Here is a 16160-nt window from a genome sequence, read left to right as displayed (position 1 = left end):
TGTTATTAACGCACTAATATGGGGAACATATATAAAAGGACAGCGAATTTCGGCAAAATTGAAATTAAACTGCTATCCAATTACACAAAAATATGAAACATAACGACAATGTTAAAACTAAATTGCGCGCATTAATAAATGTATTGTATTTATAAAAAACTTAGAAATGAAATACAGAAGTAAAACACTGCAAATTTAAGAGTACACACTTAACAACTAGACACTGGTGCTAAAATGGCTAACGACATTGGCATTGTTTTACACGATCGTCTTATGCAAACACATTTAAATCCAGTGGTTGGCTAGATTGTCGCATAACCGACGCCATTACACCTTCGCTGTCAGTTATACGGATATTCGTATTGCTTCGTCGATATTTGTGCCAATATTTTTTATCATTCAATGTTGAAATAACATAAATTTTTTGGTCGCTTTTCGGCGGTGGCGGCTCGTCATATACTTTACCCCCAGCGCATTCGATTATCTCTAAACAATTGCAATATAAAGCGATCATTAATAAATATGACTAATTACTTGTGTGACACTTACGTTTAATTTCTGATGGGCGTGGCAAAATGCTAGGAGTTGTTACGAAATCATAGCCCTGAAACAGCTTTTGAGTTCTAGCCAATTCCAATGATTTAAATAAGGAGAATTTATGTCGTTTTTCAAAGTCGTGGTCTCTGAAGAAATGTGTAATTCCACGCGGTACCGTTTTTGTACTATTGAAGGATTGCAGCCACTTTGATGTCACAATCGGTATGCCTTTGGCCATTGCAATTAAAAACTTTAGTGTTCGATTGCCTTTATCCATAACTAAAACATCCGCATCAGTGGGATCATTTGCCACGCACCAATTGCCTGGAAATTAATCATATTGATTCACAGTTTTAATTGTTTAAACGAAAATACTAACCCGGCGAGTTTTCAACCAAACTTTGAAATAACTTTGGTTCAACCATAGTCATTGCAATCTGCAAGATACGTGCCTAGAAGATAAAATTAAGATTTAATAACTTGCTACAAACAAGTAGATTATAATAATATTACATTGCTCCTCAATTTTTTGCTTTCCTCAACTGATGGTTCCCCGGCACTACGTTTGCGATTATGATCTTTTGCAGAGGTTTTAGATTCCGGTTCGTTATTTTCAAGCACCTTACTAGTATTTGACGCATTGGCTGAAGTTTTGTCATCTTCATCGTCGGAATTATTTTTTCCCCGTTTTTCGACTTCTCGAGCTTTCTTTTTTGATGCACTGCGCGATGATGATGTTGATTTTGTCGACGTAATACTTTCTTGAGAATCGGTTTTGGAGCGTGAGCGAGTAACGCGTTCTAAAAATAAATATTTATGTTTAAAAATAGTTTTATAGTATGTTATTTTAACTGACTTTTGCTGATTTCTGGTTTATCTGTATGTTCAATTTTCGGCAGTTTCGCTGGTGTAGGTCCAGCTGTTGAACAGGTTGCTGCATCATTATCCTTCTCACTAGTTCTGGACTTAAGTCTCGTTATTCTTCTCGTAGGTGCCTCTTCAATTTCATCTGTGTTTTTATCTTTTGATGATACATTTTTATTCTGCTTCTTATGTTTCTCGTTTTTTTCTACTTCTTTTTTGTGATCAACTTTTCGTGATCCCGCTTCTATTTCATGTTTGTGTTCATCTTTTTTTGAAATATTTTTCGTTGACTTCTTACGTTCTTCTCTTTTTTCATCTTCTTCAACGTGCTTATTATTTCTTCCACTACTCCGTCGATTGCCTGAAGATGGTTCAAGCTTTCCGTCAGTTTTAGACTTTTCCTTGGTTGAGTTTTTAATTGACGGTGGTGAACTTTTTGGTTTCTTTAAATATGATTTTTCTTCCAATTTCTTATCCGGTTTTTCCAAAAACGCCTCCTCTTTAGCACTTTGATCTTTTTTGTTGCTACCAATTTTTTTAACATCAGCACGATCTTCCTGTTTAATCATAGGACTTTTTGCCGGAACATATTTCGTAAGAGGCTGTTTTTCTTTCACATTACACAGTAGTTTGTCAAAATCTGTAGAGTCTTTTCTTTTATCCAATTTGTTTAACTCTAGTGATTCCTCTTCAGAATTAGATCCAAATAGGTTACGTTTATGATTAGGCATTTTAACATGTTCCTCAGAAAGTAAATCAAATTTTTCACAAATCCATTTAGGTGTACATAAGAGCGATCCTTCAGCTTCCGATTGTGAACTGTTTATACTAGAAGTACTTCTTTTAGATCCTTTATTTATTTTATTTATGTTTGGCTTTTTGAATAAAGCTTGTTCTCCTTCTTTTCTTGCAGAACCGTTATCTGTTTCGTTCGAACAGTCACCATCACTTTTTGCTTTTGCCTTAATTTCATTTGGGGTTATTGTTAAATTGGGCTTTGGTCTCACCGCAGGCTTAATTGTCTTATCATTTGGTTCTGTTTTATTCCAGATTTTTGATTGACTCACTGAATCGTTCAAATTACTTGTAAATATTTGAGTGGGTGCCAACAAACTAGTATTCTCCTGGATATTTTCAATTGTAGTCGTTGCGCTCTTATCAAAAGATCTAGAAGCTACTAAATTTCCTTCTGCAAAAGGCAACCAATTTGTTAATAAAAAAAATACAAGTGTCTTTATTTTACCTTTAATTGGTGCGAAAACCTGTGTTTGTTCCAGACTGAAATCTGTGTTAGCAATATTTTCTTTTCCGCTTAATGATAATTCTTCGCTAGTATGGGTGAGGCCAATCACTACTGGAGTTGGTTGCTTTGATATAGGCACAAATACCTGTGTGGCCATCATATCGACTTCCTCCGCATATCCATCACCACCAATTACTTCATTCACTTGGCCTTCCTTAAGAATATCCTTTTCAAGATTTTCTACCGTCGATCCATTAGTATTAGCTTGCACATTAATTTGTGCCATTTCTGGCAAGTCAAATAAATCTGGAGTACAAACATCGTCTCGCTCTGTGCATATTGTATTTTGAGCGGTGTCGTTCGATGTTCCATTTTTTGGTGCTTGAGTGTTCAATGCCTCAATTTCAACATCACATTTATCAATTTGCGATACATCTAAAAAAAATGAATTTCGTTTAAGTGAATATTTAAACATATTATGTATTTTATTACCTTCATCTATATCCATATTCAGCGTCACGTCAGTCAATATAACTGGTTTGTGTTGAATATTCGGTATGACCAAAGATGAAAACATTGCCTCATCGTCGTCACCATCTTCAAATAAGTTCTCATTGAAATCTTGAGTGCAGATACGAATAAAATCGCCAGATTTTTGTAAATTTGAACCTAATTCCGAAGCTTCATACGATTGTTCGGTTTTAGAAGGCATTTGCGTTTCTGGTATAAAAGATTCGTCACAGAAACTTTTTCCATCATATGATTGATTTCGTGAAGAACTTAATATACTTGAGTTTCCAATAGAAGTTCTTTGTTTCATGTTTTGAGTTTCAGGAATGTCAAAACTCTCATTTCTTGTATCATTCAATAGTGACACATCAGGGGAGCTAAATAAGCGAGTACTCGTGTTAGACAATGAGGATCTTGGCGCTCTTTGAGTCGGTGCCAGAAATGGGTCTGCAAAATTTAAATTCTCTACTTCCTGTAATTAAAAATAAATTTTTAATTGTTTAGACCACCAAAAAATATATTTATACTTTCCTTCAAGCTTCCACTTAATTCACCAAAGCGCAATTCAGAATTAACATTTATACTTTCCTTGATCATCGGATTCAAACGTTTGTTATCCACAAAAGTTCCGGAAGCACTATATAAATCAAATATATATATCTTACTGCTGGAAACATCGACAATGCAGTGTTTTGTGTCCACACTCTGCAAAAATATGTTTCAATTTTTTATAAATTTTCTTCTAAAAAATCTTTACCTGTGATTTTAACGGAATGTCCACACATTGTTTGATGTTTTCCCCATCTTTCCAGCATCCAATCAAATATAATTTTCCTGCCACCAAATCGTATTGATTGGAATCGACGTCCAGCGTCCATTTCTAGCTCAAAATATTATTAAAATGTTAATTAATCGGGACAAAAGAGCCAATTGTTACCTTTTCAGACATTTCAAATTAACTGCGGTCTACAACTATAATATCTATTTTAGGTAATTTTCTATTTTAATGAAATATAGAAAATAAATTCCGCGCCATTTCAATCAAAAAATCTTATTTATAAAGATGAAAACAAAATAAATCGACATAATCGATTGTTATTCTCCTTTGAGGTAACAGCAAGTCGTTACACAATATTTTATTAGGGATGTCCTCGCAAGAATAAAACGTTGTCTCAAAGTGGTGATTGTTAAAGGAGGAAATAAAAATATGTAATTTACAGTAATTAAGCTGTTGTGTTTTTTTTATATTAAATAATTTAATTAAGAACTCTTGTAAATTTTGCAAATTATCGATTAATTGACTCAAAAACACCATAGTGTCTCTACTTTCATTTATATATTGATGCAATAGGATATGAGTACCTGAGTAATAATAATTTCCGTTTATATGTGTCCGAAATAACCAATTAAACAATATTTAATTTATTACTATCCGTGCCATTACTAATGATTAACGATTAACTCGTATTTGTATTATCGAAATGGGTTTGTGAAGTTTGTAATTTACCAATCGCTACGTTGCACTTCTCTATATTAACTAGACGTTTTTGACTTTTCATTGCCAGTGAAAGAAAAAAATCTTATATTTGACGGAAGTTTATAGATTTATAATATTTTAGTTTTTGCATTTTTTACTGATTTTACAAGCGCACTCAATTGAAACATAGAAAATTTAAATTGTGAAAGTTACCACGTCAACATACGCGATTGAATTGTCAATTTGCAGCGATTTGTGACTTGAATTCAGAAGAAAAAGTAATATGTGCATTTTGAAGGTGCGTAACAAGTACATATATAACAAAAAAAAAAAAAAACTAAAAACCGTAAAGTGAAAAATTTATTCCAAAGGAGTGCAACGTAACAGGCATTATTAATTTGAAAAGTCATTATAATTAAATAAAATAAAAAAGTGAAAAATTAGTTTCATAATGCGAACTCATAGGATTCGACAGTATTCATGCATATAACAGTGACAAACTGAGGTTATTGCCAGGAAAATAATATTCACCTATGTTTTCAACATATAATGAACGTTTTTTAATCATTCATACTACCACTCCCCTATGGATGAACTTATCTCATTATTGATCATGCGACAAACTCGGGACGTCAACAGCAATAACAACACAATTGATATTTTGGAAGTCTCCGACATAGCCCGACTTGCCCTACTTCCTTCCACATCCTCACCCTCACACTAACTTTTGAGCTGGCATTGGCCTCACACTCGCCCTATATATAATTACAAATAAAAATACCAGTTTATTTGGTTGGCTCTTATGCGATGGCCTACGCACTTTTCCTCTTTTTCATATTTATGAGAAAAATCCATTTTCAAAGTGTATGGTATATTCTCCCGTTTCCGTTGCTCTTGCTCTTAGTGGCAACAGCAAAAGTTTTAATTGTGACGTTAAAGATAATTTCCTCAAAGTGAAATAGCTATGGACAGCAGATTTATGTTGCAGATCTTTATTGTAGTTAAAGCAACATAACGGCAGCGCTGTCGACGACAAATATAGATGCATATGTACGTTCATCATGGTGACGCGATGTAAGCATTCGTGGCTATTATTTGTTGTTTTCTTTGCCATCGTCAAAACATCTAACAAATTTTCTTTGTTTCTGCTTGCAATGCTTACGTACACAAAAGCAAAGTAGTCGCAGTCACCAATTCCGCCGTCGACGCTGGCATCAACCATCTGATTGCTGCTTTAAATTATTTGTTAGCTTTTATTATTGCAATGCGATATTGAAGTACATATACAAAATACCATATATAAGCGCATATAAATAAAAATATATATACGGCTGCATATATTTAATATATATTATACAAATATAAATGCTTGTTGATTTCTTGCAATTATGTACTTACATTTCATCGTTTATGACATATTCACAATTTGAAACTGAAATATTTTTTTATTTCACAAAGATATCAAATTGAAATTTTATTAATAGTTGCATTAGCATACGCATCTTCTGCTCAGTTTTTCTGTGGAGGTTGCCGCTGCTGACGTTGACAGTGATTTTCATTTAGTATTTACTGTTCCTTTTCTTTGTAGTTTAGTGTTCATAGTGTAATTTGTTCCTTTTTATGACCATTATTTTGTGTAAATAATTCAATGAAAATTAAGATTTGATGCTGTTAAATTGAAAACATTTGCATTTATGGAACATTAATAGATATTAATATGGTAATTCTAAAAATAGTTCCGTAAGTCCAAAAATACATTTTTAACGAGAGGTGGAAAAATAGAATATGTACATTCATGTCTGTGCACATATGTATGTATTTATGTAAAATTTAATATTTCCAGAATTAAATGTATTTACTTTATAATGCAATTGATAAAAAAATGTGATTATACTCATATTTATTTAGGTGCATATTGAACATAAAATATCTCATTCACTTGCTATTACGTACATGAATTTATCTTCCGGAATCAACTATTAAAAAGTGGTGCTTTACAATGACACTCCAGCATGTATCTCTTTATATATAAATAAAGCTTAACATACCAAAAGTAGTGAGCATAGGGATTTCCTAAAAAAAAAATTAACACATAGATTAAGCTTTATTTTGTGTCATTATTACATACATACATATGTATGTATGTACATTTTCGTAAATATAATCATTTGCCTTATTATTTCACAAAGTGTTGAAATTAAGTTTGGTGCTTTAAGCGTGTTTTGATAATGATTTTGACGTTATATATGTACATATGTATTAGTTTGCTGACTTACTATATCCTTATATCCTGAATAGTGTCCTTATATATGTAAATAAGTACTGAAAATTTTTTATATAACGAGATACATATCGTCACAAAATTTGGTACGGAATATTGCTTAAAGCAACGGTACAATCTTCGAAAAAATTGTTCACATCAGATTAAATCGAAGATAAAGTTTTTTCTTGTTTTACGTTCATTTATAGCAACAGGTACTAATAAACATTTTTTTTTTTTATTTCAGAATGCCGATTCAGGCGCCTTCATGGACAGATTTCCTCTTCTGTCCCATTTGTTGCAATGAGTTCGCTGTTAATCAACGTCTACCAATAAGTTTGGGATGTGGTCACACCATATGTCGCCAGTGTCTGTCCACCTTACACAATCGACAATGTCCTTTCGATCAAGTACACTATTATTAAACAGTTTTCTGTGTATCATTAATTTTCAAATAACATCTTTTACATCCATTAGACTTCCATAACAACCGATGTCGACAATCTGCCCATAAATAACGCTCTACTACAGTTGGTTAGCACTAACACAAATACCAACAATAACAACAATGCTGGAAATATTAGCGAAAACCGATTTAGCAGTGGGGGTAATGACGGGGCCTCAGGGAATGACGGTGAAACGAACACTTCCACCAGACATACACCACCTAGTGTACGTCAGTTAAGTCCTGAAGATTTAAAATGCTATAATATGGCGAACAAATGTATAGAAAGTTTGGCACTGTATCTAAAATCTCTTGTTACTAATAATGGAAATTTCGGAAGTCCTCTTTCGCGTCCGATGCAACGTAAACTTGTATCTTTAGTCAATACTCAGTTGATGGAACGTGAGGGACGCGAACGTGTTTTGCGAGCTGCTCGTTCATTGGGCGAGCGTACTGTTACCGAACTAATTCTGCAACATCAAAATCCCTTACAGCTCAGTTCAAACCTATGGGCAGCTGTTCGCTCTCGTGGTTGCCAATTTCTGGGTCCAGCCATGCAGGAGGAAGTTTTAAAACTGGTTTTGCAGGCTCTTGAAGACGGTACGGCATATTCGCGTAAGGTGTTGGTAATGTATGTGGTACAACGGCTAGAACCACGTTTTCCACAAGCCTCGAAAACTAGTATTGGTCATGTTGTACAGCTTTTATATCGAGCCAGCTGCTTTAAGGTATCGAAACGTGAAGCAGACTCGTCACTTATGCAATTGAAGGAAGAGTTTCGTACTTACGATGCCCTACGACGCGAACATGATGCTCAAATCGTACAAATAGCCACTGAAGCCGGTCTACGCATAGCGCCAGATCAATGGTCTTCCCTTCTGTACGGAGACACAGTGCATAAGTCACATATGCAAAGCATTATCGACAAACTACAAACGCCGTCCTCATTTGCACAGTCCGTACAAGAATTGGTTATAGCTCTACAACGCACCGGAGATCCGGCTAATTTGTCAGGTCTAAGGATTCATCTGAAACATTTAGCCGGTATTGATCCGTCTTTGGAAAGTCCGCCATCATCGTGGCAGGATGTAGCTAAAGCATTAGAATCAGTGCATGAAGTGGTGGTGGGACTAGTGGATTTCGTACAACATCACGGCAATCGGAAGCTACAAGAATGCACAGCGGGTCAAACAAGTACGAATACCAAGTATAAAATAAGTTTATGTCGAGATTTGACAGTGAGACGTAACTGTCCACGTGGTTCCAGCTGCACTTTTGCGCATTCTGAAGAAGAATTGGAAAAATATCGTGCTAAGAATCGTAAAAACACAAAGCCGGGTAGCAACGTTCCCCACTCGGTTATAGGCCCGATAACGGCTGGTAGTGCGAATAGCTCAAACAATAGCAAAAACGATTTTACATCGCATACTCATCCACATAACCATGGACACAATCAACACAATCCCCATGCTATGGTCCTGCTGCATCCCGGAAATGATAATTCCGCACCAGCCTCAACGGCTACGTCGCCATTGAGATTTGACAGTCTACAATCGATGCATAACAAATTACCTCGCGGCAGTTATGGTGATGCCTCGTCATCATTGCAAACGCACGGGCCAACAGGTGCACATCATCACATGCGTTCATTGCATCATAGTCCAATTCCCCCTAATACCGGTCAGACAGTGCCTACACCCCCTACTGCACATCGTTATGACGCATCTGCTTTTGGCTCCACATTAAATTATCCCGTATCAACAACTGGAGTACCATCACGTATGCCTCAGGGTTTGGCAAACATCAATAACTCACCAATAACGATGCGAAATTCTAGTGGCGGTATACTTTCATCAAGATCTTTTCCAAATACATTGCAACCGCCGCCAACACATACTCATCATCCCTTACCTCCGAATATGTCTACCAATAACCCACCGAAATATCACAACAATAACAATGTGACCACATCTTTGGGAAGTCCGCTATCTAATAAGGGAATTTATAATGCATTATCTGCTGAATTTTACAATACACCGATCATGGGTACGAACACACGTGCATCCTCTTTATTTAGCAGTAATCAAACTACAGCTGCTGGTGTTGCGGGAAATAGTGGAGGTATGAATGGAAAGAATAACGCAGATATAAAAGGTGATAAGCTCAGGTTAGCCCAAATTAGTGGCATGTGGGATCAGCACCAACATCAGCATATGGTAAATGCATCAACTACCGCCGAAATATTAAGTGGAACTACCGGACTTGGAGGTTCACCATCGCATCAATCTGCATCACTGTACCCATCCAGCGATAAAGTGTCTATATTTGGTAAGAAAGTTAACAACGTCAACATGAATCTTAATATAACACTCAATGGTCTTGCGGTCGCTGATCAGTATATGTTCAAGAATGATTACGGCGGCGCAAACGCTGTTCTCCCATCATTGACTGGCATACCAAATAACAACAAAGATAGTTTAATGAGTAATGATATACCAACTCAACGATCTTTCTGGAATGCGCATAATAGCAATATGGTTAGTGGTGGTAACTTTGCCGATAGTACGCAGGAACGTAATACAATTGCACATAATATGAGTATAAATGCGTCACCTGGACCATTTCGTGATCGTGATAGTTTCGTACGTTCTGATTCTATATTGGATGACGATGCCGCTACTTTTGAAGTGCCTGCAACATCAGCAGGCATGGGTAGCAAATTTGGTCCCATCTGTCCAATGTACAAAGGACATAGTAGCACGGCGGCCGAAGTTTCCCACACTAATACATATCTTGATAGCTGGAGTAGTGGCGATATTCGAAATCAGACGGCAAACAAGGAACACCCATTGTTGGAGCGAAGTTCTTCTGGCGACATCAACTACTCAGTATTTTCAAATGATACCGAGAACAGTCTGGCATTGCAATTTCGACAACAACTACAGCGCTCGGCAAATGGTCAGCAGCAACATCAGCAACGTTTACTCCAAAATCAGCAGCAGCAGCAACAACAACAACAACAACCGCACAGACCATCGGCATTTGATAATTTCAATAGCATGCAAAACACGCTGCTGCCTGATTTGTCATTCAATCACAGCGGTTTAGAGAGAGATCGCACTTCCGCGGGCGAGGAAAGAGTTAATTTTGAATTAGGCTATAATGCGTTTCAAAGTATGTTGGCCAATGCAGACAGTAATGCTAATATGGACATAAATAAGGTTAGCATACTTTCTTACTTTATATTGAAAATATATGTGAATGGTTGGTAATTAATTATAATCAATATAGGGTTCCTCAATGTGGAGCAGTGGCATTAAATCAGCGGATGCAACTTTCTGGAATGACGCGATTTCCACAGCAGCTGCAAAAAACAAGGAATTGCAGCTTCAACGGCAGCAGCAACAGCAACAATATCAACAATTGTTGAGCAAAGGTCGGAACAGTGAGGAAGGCAGCATTGATAGTAGTCGAATGAGAGATATTGAGCAAGAACTTTCGGAAATCGTAGACAAAAGTTGGTCAAATGCCGATGACAGTGGTATTAAGTTGCAATAAAACTAAAGCTATTGCAGGTAAGATAGCAACAGATCACAATAGCAGTGTATTAACCGATGAAAACGGAACAACAACTGAAGCAAATGGAGGCTCTTCAAACAAAAGAAAAAATGAACAAATGTGATCATAAATTGTTTCCATAATTTACTTGCAATAATTTTGCAAAACTATACGAAGTGAATAGTAATCATCGGTCGAATATTACTAAGCTGAGCAACTTAAAACATGCACAGACACTGATCCTTTTCAACGAAGGTTGATAGTAACATAAACAATACAATTTAGATAATTATGTGTTTTGAAAAGTAAAACTCACCCAAACGTGAGTGCAAAAAACACAAGTTATCACAAGTTGAGAGGGCCAAATATCCCACTGCTGATGTCACGACATATTAAGTATATTTCTCTTTATTTTTAGCGAATTTCTTGCATTGGAAACTTTCTGTGTTCTGTATAGTTTAGAAATGTAGATAGGAGACGGCTCTTTTACGCATTAATTGCAAATTGCAATAATTAGATGTGAGCCTTCTTGTGTATATCGTGTAGAAAACGTGTATAGAAATGTAATGCGCGAAAAACAACTAATTATTAATTGTAAATGTAAATTTTTTGTATTAGATATTCTTACAATCGATTATAAAAATGAATAGCGATACTAATAATTCTGAAGACGTGATCAATATGAAACTATATTTTATAGACATTTAATGAGAACAAAAACTCAAAAATAATATATAATATTTTTGTATAAATGCAAACACTAATCGCATGATGTCGCTTTTATGCAGCCACACTACTCTACTCTTCTTTTTACACATACATACATATAAGATGCCCATCAGGAAGTATATAAATAAATAAACAAATCAATAACAAAATTAGTTAATATTTATGCGACAGCGTATTAGTGCTTGGCCCACTGCTTTTACTTCTCTGACTGACATAGAAAACGTCACTATTAACTAAAAACAAAAATATATACATATACACATACAGAACAGCGTCTTCGCTGAGGTGAACTTATTTTCCGCTGGGCAAATTAACATACACACATAAAACACAATATTATAACAAAGAATACATTTAATATAATTAAATTTAAAATTATTATATACAAGCATATATCTACTATATATTATATATTTCTTAAAGAAATTTAAATTACGCTATTGTGCGATGTAAGCTGAGATCATAATATGACAATGATAATTTTTTGATGAAATTGGTGTTTTTTAAATAATTACCTTTTTGTCTGAAAAATATGATTATGAAATAGAAAATTTATACATAACAAATTTATAAAACAAACGAAAAATAATAAAAAAAAAACAACTCTATGTATATATAAAATGATTATATATGTATGTATATGTACTATACTTGATAAATATCGACAAATGCGTGAGCAAAACGATGTTGTTTGTTTTTGACATTGCTTTTATCATCCGTTAATAGTCCTGCGCGTTTAGAATTCTTTTTTTATTGCTAGTTCGATTATGATTCTGATTCTAATTGTATTTGTAATTGTTACCTATTCGTAGGCGTTTAAAGATTGCTCCTATTTATTATTATAAATATGTATGTAGAAAATGAAAGAAACTATGTAGTTGTAATATAACTCAAATTAAATATAAATAACGTGAACATAAATATAATTTGCTATTATGCAAGCTTATATCTCGCCCAGTGTGAGTTAAACAAGCCGATTGAATTAAAGCATACAAAATGTTCATGTATTTGTGTATACACAAACATTTAATATTATATATTAAAAGTTGTGTGAAAATCACTCAAAAAATATAATTCATTGTTTAAAATTCTAACCAATGTTATTGACCATATACTGATCTTTGTTAAAATTTCCCAAAATGTATCAATAGTTAGTTCAAAGTTGATGAGGTTATCGAGTTTTCTAATAACCAATAGATAGACATTAAAAGACGTCGTAAGACTACAAGATGCAACAGATCTAAAAATGCCTTAAACGGTTTTGTTTTGTATTTGTTTTTTTTATTTCACTTCAACAATTTTATTTTGTTTTTCAACTAAATAACATGTATGTATTTTCATTGTTTTAAGGAATTAAAAAAATGAATTCGCAAACATTTTTTATTAATGATTTATGTAACAGCTTGAGATTGTTGCTTAATTGCATTATGTAGACATTAATATTTTTAGGTTAGAATACTATAAACTCGAAAGAAAAAAATATGTTGCTTCATTTTGTAATTGTTCTTGTTGAACTTCATTATCAACTTAATTATGTATGTATATTTGTGTAGCACCAAGCTAACTTATATGTGTGTTGATTAATTTTTATTGTAGCAAAATGGAAAATTAAAACAATTTAAAGAAAATATTAAAAAATTAAATATCTTTACACAGAACAATATTTTAAGAATAACTTATCTATTATCACCACACGTATGAGTTTGCTTTGTGTCACAAACAATTAATTAAATTTTGTATATGAATTTACCAATTGTAATAACTAACCTCAAAATTCTGCAGTGCACCAGCTGCAAATGTACATACATATGAATGTATCATATTATAAATTCTAAACTTAGCACTTGAATTTTATCCTCTGCTAGTTATTTATGTAATACATTGCGTGTTAAGTTCAACAAAAAAATATCAACATCAACTTTGAAACTCAATTGATATGCATTATTGCTAATAACGATTCTTTGTACATAATTTAATAATTCAAACCACATGTATGTATGTATATTCAAGATACGAGAAATTAATTATTACTCGATGGGGTTCAATACTTGCGACCCGTAAAGTAGTTTCTTTGATTTTCGATATTTACAATTTTTTTTTTTATAAAAAATCAACAAAAAGTGTATTGTGAATGTAGTATTTAATATAATATATATTTTAGTATATTATAATAAAATAATGCATAGTTAAAGAGATGAGTGCAAACAAATAAGTGAATAAATGGTGTGAACCATTAATGCTAACGCATATTGCTTACTACATAGTCAATAGTAATGCTATTGACTAATTTAATGAAACTGATATTCATGAGTTTTGTGCATATATACGTGTATGTATGTACGCTAAACAAAAACACCAAGATTAAATTGAAATCAAAGCACTAGAAATTCAAGTTTTATTCCACAGGCTGTTTTATCGCACAATGTGCTGCCGTATGCGTTTTTTATATATAACATAAGAAATATTTTAAGAAACAAAGTGAAATTTTGCTTAATGTTTATTTATTTTATTTTTAAATAAAAATACAGCTGTTTGTGCATTGTAAATGATACTAAGCTTTGAAAATCTGTATTAGTTTGTAATAGTGCCCAACACATCAGCACATAAGCTCGTTTAATTTGTTTTTTTTTTTTTTTATTAAAAAATAACAATCAACTTTAGTATACTGTAAAAAATACAATATTTTTTGTACTTAATATCAATAAATACATTTTATAACATTTAAAGAAGTTTGTGTCAAAGTTAAAAAATAGCCTATATTTTTTATAGCAACTTGCTGCAAGTAATATTAAACTTTTAAAATATACTCTAATTCGCCTTAAGGCTACTTGCTTTTTTGTTTATTTTTATTTATTTACTTGTTATTTTTTTAATATTCTTTTCTGCGTACGGTGCACGTGCAGTGTGGTGTAGTTATAACTTAAACCCAATGGGTTCATAAAGAAATAAAAAAGTAAATATGATTTAAAGCATTAAAAAAACTTAACTTATTGTTTTAAATATACAATGAAAAAAACAACAAAAAACATTTACATACACAAATTTATATTTAAATATACAATATACTGAATGATTGTTGGGAGACAAACAAATCTACAACAAGGTCAAGGGAAATGTAAATGACTTTAGTAATTTATAAAGAAATACAATGTAAATAATAGTTGAAAACATAAAACATACAATACAACACTGAACAAATCAAAACAACACAATAATAAATAATTACAAATGGAAATGCATCGGACATTTTCAAACTGTGCATTTCTATCTGTCCTGCAATTCATAGAAAATAAAATAGTTTTATCTATGCTACGGACTTTTCTTTAATTCTACGTTAGCTATGCAAGGTTAAGACACTAAAAGTGCATTTTTTGGTAAAAGAAATATGGTATTTTCAAAATTCAATACAATTGATGTTAAGAAAAAAACACGTTTAACTATTTTATAAATATTATTCATAAATATGTTTTAAGCATACAATTTGTATGTTTTTGTTCTTACGATCTAACAACAAATTTATTTTAGAAATATGTATAACAATCAAGTCTACCAACATATGTATGTATGTATTACTTTAGTTTTTTTATATGTACAAAACACATAGCATTGCATAATATGGCAACAAATAAAAGAGAGTATACTGCAAACAATTCGAACTAAACGAAAATACGACACCTTAATTAAATGGTTGACGATGAATATGTAATTTAAATCTTTTTTTAATTGAATTGTTAAACAATTTGGTACATCAAAATGCTAATTTTGTTCTTTAAGACTTGAAATGTGCAATAATCAAAAATTTTACTACAAAAATTACGTAACTAACTTTTATGTTTACATAGAAATTCATATCTGTTATCAAATAAAAAAAACAAAAGGAAGCATAAAACATAATATATTTTCTTTTATTTTCTCAAACATTATTATTAAAAGGTTTCGTATGTTTTATTTATTATATTACTTCTTAAAACTTATATTTCAAAAATATTATTAGTAATTTACACACTATAAAATAAGTTTCAGTTCCAGTTGTGAATCAATTTTATTCCGATTCTATACGGATTCTTTGCAGGTTTTTGGGTGATTATCTAAGCCGCACATTATTCTATGTGCTCGATTTCGATCTTAATTACAATATACTTTGTTTTTGAAGCTTTTACCCAACTCTCTTGCAATTATTTTCTTATTCTAAAAGCTTGAGCTTCTATGACTTATGAAGACGAATGAAACGACTTTTAGATTGATTTCAACCAAAACCTATTTGTTTTCATTCGAGCAAAAATTCTCCACATAATTTGCTTCTACAACAAGTATATCATATTGAGAGAGCGTAAATTATGGTGCCATAAAGAATGGTCTATAATGAGCTCAAACTTTGTTTTGCAATTCGAAAGCAACGATATTTGGGGAGAATTAGTATCTGTACCATAATACTTATTATTTTGTTGTGTTGAGCTTATATATTCGCCAAAAAGGTCGAATTGGTGTTAAGGCAAGAAATTGCTCGAGTATTTTTAAGTTGTTCTTCTAGTTTTCA

At 32.8% G+C, this 16160-nt stretch overlaps 2 protein-coding genes across 2 annotated transcripts; one reads left to right on the top strand and one right to left on the bottom strand.

Moving 5' to 3' along the window:
• Window positions 1–118: 118 nt before the first annotated feature.
• Window positions 119–4210, bottom strand: LOC126761185 (uncharacterized). Its single transcript, XM_050477144.1, has 10 exons — window positions 4092–4210; window positions 3912–4034; window positions 3682–3859; window positions 3137–3622; window positions 2645–3079; window positions 1394–2590; window positions 1051–1337; window positions 917–989; window positions 550–861; window positions 119–486 (listed from the first exon to the last, which is right to left on the bottom strand). Exons 1-10 carry the CDS (start codon window positions 4101–4103, stop codon window positions 272–274), a joined length of 3318 nt encoding a protein of 1105 aa, XP_050333101.1. The 5' UTR covers window positions 4104–4210; the 3' UTR covers window positions 119–271.
• A 497-nt stretch (window positions 4211–4707) lies between these two features.
• On the top strand, window positions 4708–14930 carry LOC126763298 (roquin-1). Its single transcript, XM_050480637.1, has 4 exons — window positions 4708–4929; window positions 7139–7301; window positions 7369–10557; window positions 10628–14930. The coding sequence occupies exons 2-4, from the start codon at window positions 7140–7142 to the stop codon at window positions 10892–10894; spliced, it is 3618 nt and encodes a 1205-aa protein (XP_050336594.1). The 5' UTR covers window positions 4708–4929; window position 7139; the 3' UTR covers window positions 10895–14930.
• Window positions 14931–16160: the final 1230 nt, after the last annotated feature.

Source organism: Bactrocera neohumeralis, chromosome 6 (genome assembly GCF_024586455.1).
Source record: "Bactrocera neohumeralis isolate Rockhampton chromosome 6, APGP_CSIRO_Bneo_wtdbg2-racon-allhic-juicebox.fasta_v2, whole genome shotgun sequence".
Taxonomy (NCBI): domain Eukaryota; kingdom Metazoa; phylum Arthropoda; class Insecta; order Diptera; family Tephritidae; genus Bactrocera; species Bactrocera neohumeralis.
This window is presented reverse-complemented; position numbering and strand designations above follow the sequence as displayed.

Excerpts from the sequence above, each read along its gene's own strand:
- LOC126761185 (XM_050477144.1), bottom strand. Across the intron at positions 3,080-3,136 it reads GAATATGGATATAGATGAAG|ATGTATCGCAAATTGATAAA; the intron begins GTAATAAAATAC and ends CATTTTTTTTAG. Across the intron at positions 1,338-1,393 it reads TAAACCAGAAATCAGCAAAA|AACGCGTTACTCGCTCACGC; the intron begins GTCAGTTAAAAT and ends ATTTATTTTTAG.
- LOC126763298 (XM_050480637.1), top strand. The coding sequence starts at position 7,140 with ATGCCGATTCAGGCGCCTTCATGGACAGATTTCCTCTTCTGTCCCATT. Across the intron at positions 7,302-7,368 it reads GACAATGTCCTTTCGATCAA|ACTTCCATAACAACCGATGT; the intron begins GTACACTATTAT and ends TACATCCATTAG. Across the intron at positions 10,558-10,627 it reads CTAATATGGACATAAATAAG|GGTTCCTCAATGTGGAGCAG; the intron begins GTTAGCATACTT and ends TAATCAATATAG.